At 48.7% G+C, this 6251-nt stretch overlaps 1 protein-coding gene across 1 annotated transcript; it reads right to left on the bottom strand.

Moving 5' to 3' along the window:
• Window positions 1-822: 822 nt before the first annotated feature.
• On the bottom strand, window positions 823-3380 carry LOC123086158 (uncharacterized). Its single transcript, XM_044507878.1, has 3 exons — window positions 2080-3380; window positions 1589-1773; window positions 823-1111 (listed from the first exon to the last, which is right to left on the bottom strand). The coding sequence occupies exons 1-2, from the start codon at window positions 3263-3265 to the stop codon at window positions 1664-1666; spliced, it is 1296 nt and encodes a 431-aa protein (XP_044363813.1). The 5' UTR covers window positions 3266-3380; the 3' UTR covers window positions 823-1111; window positions 1589-1663.
• Between the last annotated feature and the right edge of the window lie 2871 nt (window positions 3381-6251).

The raw sequence follows: 6251 nt of genomic DNA, 5'->3' as shown, positions 1-6251 counted from the left end.
ATTAAATGTCCGCCACATATTACAACATATTTTTTTACGTTAAAGACAATGGGAGCGGTTCCCACTGACATATATTTGCCAGTGACAAAAAAAAACTTTCAAAGTTAGACCGAGAGAGGGGGGAGCCTCCCAGCAAAATTGGTGAGAGGATTCACAAGGGCTTATTTTGATCTATGAACCAAGAGTGCAAAGTTTTCCTTGAATTTGGCAAGACAAGATGCATGTGATGGCAACAGACAGTCACTAGGGAGTCATTTCATCTTACATGTATTGTTAGAATTTTAGAAAAAAAACCCTAGAAATGTACTGTTTGATATATTTTTCAAATAAATAGATTAATGGATCTCAAAAACCAAAAATATACTGGCAGAATATAGCAATTTACAATGTCAAATACAGATTCATGTATCTTTAATCGTCGTGGTATACTATTCTCAAGGACATATGTCGTTGCCAACCTTTTTACACCGACTGAAACTGCAAGATGCAAAATCACAATCAACAACTGAAGGAATATATTCGAAAGTGTGGTTCTTTTTCAGAAAATAGTAGTGTGATTTCAGATCCAAGACCATCACTGGTCAATGCCAAGGAGGCTAGGACAACATTTAATTCCTGCTATATAACTTACACCTATATGACTCAAAATAACAGTTTATAATGTTTTTACGATTCTGAAAACACTCCAATGTTCTTTAGAACCAAGACACCTTATAGGCCATTGCATCACAAGAAGTCAAAAAATACAAACACCAGGCAGAAAGAAGAGATCAAGAAACAACAACTACATTGAATTCAGGTCCAAGACCATCACTGGTCTAGGCCGAGGAGGTTACGAGAACATTGAATTCCTGATATAACTTACAACTACATGACCCACAATAACAGTTTATAACGTTCTTACGAATCTGATAACACCCCAATATAATCTTTAGAACTACAAGCCATCTTACAGACTAATGCATTACAATAATTCAGAAATATAAAAACCAAACAGAAACGGGAGATCAAGAAATAACAGCTGGTCTTTGTTGTGGTCATCAAAACGAGGGCTAGGCAGATTTGGAGCTCCCTCCCAACTCAATCAGTTGTATCTCAACACCCAGTAGTGCTGTTAACAACATAGTAACAAAACATCATGAGTGCGGTAGAAGACAAAGATGGCTGATGTTGCGATGCAGGTTCCATGAGGAATTCATTCAGTGCATATACAAGTAAAATGCTACTCCTCTGTTCACTTTTATAAGTCGTTTCAGACAACTGAAATTGAGCTGTTTTACAAGCTGTCTGAAATGTCTAGAGTGTCTTATAAAAGTGAACAGAGGGAGCACTATCAAATTGGCCTAACTTACTTTCTGTGCATATTTATTTAGGAACTACGTATGAATGATTGTCTAGAAGTTGATATATAGGTTGTGTTTCTTATAATCTTTTCTACCATGCACATACATATTTTCAGTAAAAAAATCATTATTTGATATTTTGACTCTGGATATATGCTTGTCAATAGAAATCTCTTCCTAAGTACAAAGTTTATCGTATTTTCAACTTGCACATATGAAGGATAAACGGGGAATATTTTGCTCACAAGGGGTTTAAAGGTGCAATTGTTGATCGCCTTCTTTATATTCAAGTCGGCGGTCCAATCTCATAGCACAATTTCTTATCTGATGAATTCATTCTTCAAAGAAGCTGGGGAAATACATGGCTCCATTTCATCATTGCTCTTGCGCTTCCTACTAGAAGAAGGTGCTTCGTGTTGATTTTCAGCATCTGTAAATAGCAAGATAAAATGGTAAACACACAGTTTTGCTGGCGACCCAATCAGTATCAAAAGATTCAGTCTATCACGACAGTCCCAATGCCAAAAGGTGGTATATTCAGTTCAGTAGGATAGAGAAGCACTGAAGTTAGTACTACTAGTTAAAATTCAGTTTCATCAAATATCACACTTATGTTATAGTGAGTGACTGGGATATATATGACCCCAGGGCCAACACTCCTGATGGGAGCTATGGACATGAGCAAGTTCTCGGCAACAACAGGGGACAGGCAAAGAAACTGCAAGTTCAGTCATACCTCGGCATGCATATGTTTGGGGTGTGGTGGGCCGTTCGCACGGAGAAGTAGGCACCAACGCAGCAGGTGGCCATGGCATTTGGAAAGGGTACGCCATGGTTCGATGACAACGGAACTTATCCTTGAGGCTCAGGTCCTTGAGATCAATGACAAAGTGAGAATACTTGCAACTCATGCAGTAAACAATTGCGAGCCCAGCAGCCACCATTTGGACACCAAACCGCCGGTTGAAGCTGTCCAGCCAGCCTATATGGCTTTGCTTCTCCAACTCCCACGCATGCCCGCCGCCGCCGTCCTTCTTCTTGAGTAGCCAGACTTGCAGCGTAGTCCTGCCGACCATAAGCAAAAGGCAACACACACCGGCCTCGGTGTCTCCGATGGCGTATGCTCCCGGCGGCATCATCGTGTGCGTCGCTATTGTAACTGGGAGAGGGACGATGGAGAAGGAGAATGCCATGGTGCTTGTATCGAGCAGGAGCGAGGAGTTCCGGTCATATCTCGAAAAGATGAGCCCGGCCGCGGCAGCGAGCATCGGTCGCATGCTCTGCGCATGCGCAGGCATGTGGATGCCGTCCGCCCACGGGTGGATGCGCCACTCGGCTGTGCGGGAGGCGTACTCCATGGCGCGCAACCTTTGGCCGTCTCGCTGCACGGTGACCACGCGGAATTCTCCATGGCCGTCCAGCAAGCAGTCCCATAAGTACTCCGCTGCTCCAGCTGCAGGGAAGGGCTCGTCCTTCGGTGGACGGGGCACGCGGACTTGCCGGTGGGAGACGGGGTCGTAGAGGGAAAGGGAGTGGCCTCTGCGGAGGAGGAGGAGGCCGTTGCGGCAGTCCCGGAAGCGCCACGCCGGGTCGTCCTCGAGGCGGGTGAGCAGGAAGTCGCCCCCACGCGCGGCGGCTGCGAGGTCCGGGTCGGAGCGGGCGGCGGCCGCGGGGTGGAAGATGGGGAGCTGCTGGAGGTCCGGCTGGGAGGCGAAGAGGCCGAGGATGGGTGACCGGGGGTGGAGCTCGCGAAAGCGGCGCAGGAAGGGGGAGCTTGAGGCGATGCCGCGCCAGCGGCGTGAGGCGAGCGCGGCTCGAGCGAGGGAGGCCGGCGACGGGAGGCGCAGCAGGACGTCCTCGATGTTGTCGTCCTTGAGGGAGTCGATGGTGGTGACGGCTGGGCTAGTCTCCGACGGCTCCATCAGGAGAACCTGGAGGCCGTGGAGCGCGGCGTGGCGGAGCAGCTGAGCTGAGGATCCGCCGGCCGTGGATGTGGTGTGGGTCAGGGCGGAAGCATGCGGGGTTCAGTCTTTAGAGCTTCTATATTCTTTTTTGCCGGCAAATCGGCCGACGACGACAAGCGGGCCGTTCATACTTATCCAATTGGGCTGGACCAATGAAAAGAAGCCAGTGCGGTGCATGCACCCATATAAAAAATTGTTTATCTGAAAAAATATTAAAGATTGTTTTTCTGTTCAATTCATTTTGCCTTTTGTCACTTGTGTTTGTCGGTTCCCCTCGTCTTCGGTGGATCCTACACTACAACACGGCCGAAATTAGGAGGCACTAAAAAACGCCTTTGAAAGGCAGAAAAATGCCTTCAAAGATGTACCAAGGCGTTTGAGAAAAACGCTAGAGACAATTACGAAGGGAAAGGCCTATGTAGGCGTTTTTAAAAAGTGCCTCGGATGCTCAGGTCTTTGAGGGCACTTTTCGTTGTGCCTCCGTGCTTAAATCGTGGTGATTTTCTATAGAACGCCTTTATGGTAGGTAATCTAAGGCAATTTTTTAGTGCCTCCTATAAAATGTCTTTGTTTGTCAACCGTGTTGTAGTGCTAGGCACCTGGCGGCATGAAATCCATAGATTAGAAGTTGAAGTATAATTTTTAGTTTGTAGTACCACAAAGTAGTTGGTATGTGAAATTCCCCACTTCATAGCCACTGTCGAGGATCTAACCGACATGCTCGACTACGATTCCGAAGACATCGACGTTATGGATAATAATACCGAAGATGAGAAGAGCCAGAACCCGCCGTTCACCGGACGCTGGACGGCCACTTCCTCGTATGATGTATACGTGGTGGACATACCGAAAGAGGATGACGGCGACAATGGGAGGAATCTAGAGGATGAACGTGCTCAGACAATGGGAGGAATCTAGAGGAATCTAGAGGATGAACGTCAACGGCGCCGATCAAAATCGCATCGGGAAAAAGATAACAATACCGGCACCGGAGACATAAACACACCGGATAACGCCGAAGACCAAGACGCCCCTGTCGAGCCAACATCCGATCAGGATGATTGGGAAGAGGGGCAAGTCAACCCCGATGATCCTATCGGGAACGAGGGCTCGGAGGATAGTAACTACTTACCGACCTCCGAAGAGGATGAGAGCCTTGGCGACGAAGACTTCATCATACTAGAGGACCCCCTTGAACAAGAGCGCTTTAAGCGCCGTCTAATAGCCACAACAAGAAGCCTGAAAAAGAAGCGGCAGCAACTTCAAGCCGATCAGGATTTACTCAATGACAGATGGACTAACATCCTGGCAGCCGAGGAATATGGCCTCGAGCACCCAACTAAGAGTTACCCAAAGCGCAGGTGCTCTCCCAATTCGATGATGAGGTCCCAGAGCTTATACCGACAACGCGTAATGCGGCTGATGGGCCTGACCGACCACCTCGTGGCTGGGACAGAGAGGTAACCCAAGCCGAACACCAACCCGCGCCACCTCGCCGTAAAGGCAGAGAAACAACAGCTGCAGGATACACGCACGACCTGTGATAGGACCTGGACAATAGAGCCGGTCATACCAGATCAATTGATGGATCAAGGGGGCGTGCACCAGCGCAAGAAGACGACCATCAGCCTGGCGCAATAAACACAACCTCACCCGGGCCGAAAACCGCATACGGACTCCATCTGAGCTGCATCGTGACGTCGCCCGATACAGAGGAGCCGCACACCCCCTATGCTTCACCGATGAGGCAATGGAGCATCAGTTCCCAGAAGGGTTTAAACCCATGAACATTGAATCATACGATGGCACAACAGATCCCGCAGTATGGATTGAAGACTTTCTTCTCCACATTCATATGGCCCGCGGTGATGACTGACATGCTGTCAAGTGTCGGCATCCTGGATATGGGGGTATCCAGCCCTGCCTGCCTGCGGCCCACCACGTGGCTCCTGTCGTGGTACTAAGTCTGACAGTAGAATAGGGGGTAGGTATGGAGAGGCAAGATCCTAGCTATGGAGTAGTTGTGTACGCAAGAGATTTACGAGTTCAGGCCCTTCTCAGAGGAAGTAACAGCCCTACGTCTCGGAGCCCGGAGGCGGTCGACTGGATTATATGCGTAAGAGTTACAGGGGTGCGAACCCTTCTGCCAGTGGAGGGGGGTGGCTTATATAGAGGATGCCAAGACCCCAGCCAGCCCACGTAGCGGAGGGTTAAAGTACATTAAGGCCTGGCGTTACTGGTAACGCCTTACATAAAGTGTCATCATGACCATAAAGACTACTTAATTACAGACCGTTTGGATATAGAGTAGATCTTGAACTCCTGGTGGTCGAGTGAGTCTTCATGGTCGAGTGTCTTCAAGTTCGTCGAGTGTCTTCCAGTCAGTCGAGTGGAGTCCCTCTAGGTCGACTGGAAGATGACTTCATCTAAAGATGTCCTCGGGGAGGGTACCTTGGACAGGTTCATGACCCTACCCTAGGTACATGACTTCATCATTAGCCCCCGAATGGATCGAGGTTTGAGTGAGGAAGGAGTTGGGAATTCTTCCGACTCCTCTTTCTATGCTATGAGTACGTCTTGTTCTGGATCAAATGACTATAGGTGACGGTATCAACTTCTTTTTCAATCGCCTTGATCCATTCTGGATGTAGGTCGAGTGATCTTTCTACACTTGGAGATCTCCGAGCGACGGATCGCAGGAGATCTTCCGTCTGACAAGTTTCCCTGCGGTTAGCGTATTTAGTGGGATCCGAATTTTGGGAAGCGCGCGAAGCGGAGAAGGCCGCGGTACTCAGATGGGATAAGACAGAGACGCCTCGATCCCCGCGCCGCCTTTTTCACCACGTATCCCTCGCGCGACTGTTTTGGGATTTGACAGGATTGCCCGGGTCCACCAGTCAGCCACTCGGAAGCGACTCCATATAAGGAACCGGGCGGAGGTTTT

This window comes from Triticum aestivum, chromosome 1B (assembly GCF_018294505.1).
Source record: "Triticum aestivum cultivar Chinese Spring chromosome 1B, IWGSC CS RefSeq v2.1, whole genome shotgun sequence".
Classification (NCBI taxonomy): Eukaryota; Viridiplantae; Streptophyta; class Magnoliopsida; order Poales; family Poaceae; genus Triticum; species Triticum aestivum.
The sequence above is the reverse complement of the archived record's forward strand: the minus strand, read 5'-3'. Positions and strand labels throughout refer to the sequence as shown.

Bases quoted from the DNA above. Each gene is read 5' to 3' on its own strand.
- LOC123086158 (XM_044507878.1), bottom strand. From the start codon at position 3,265: ATGGAGCCGTCGGAGACTAGCCCAGCCGTCACCACCATCGACTCCCTC. The intron at 1,774-2,079 runs GTATGACTGAAC...TGCTATTTACAG, and splicing joins CCAAACATATGCATGCCGAG to ATGCTGAAAATCAACACGAA.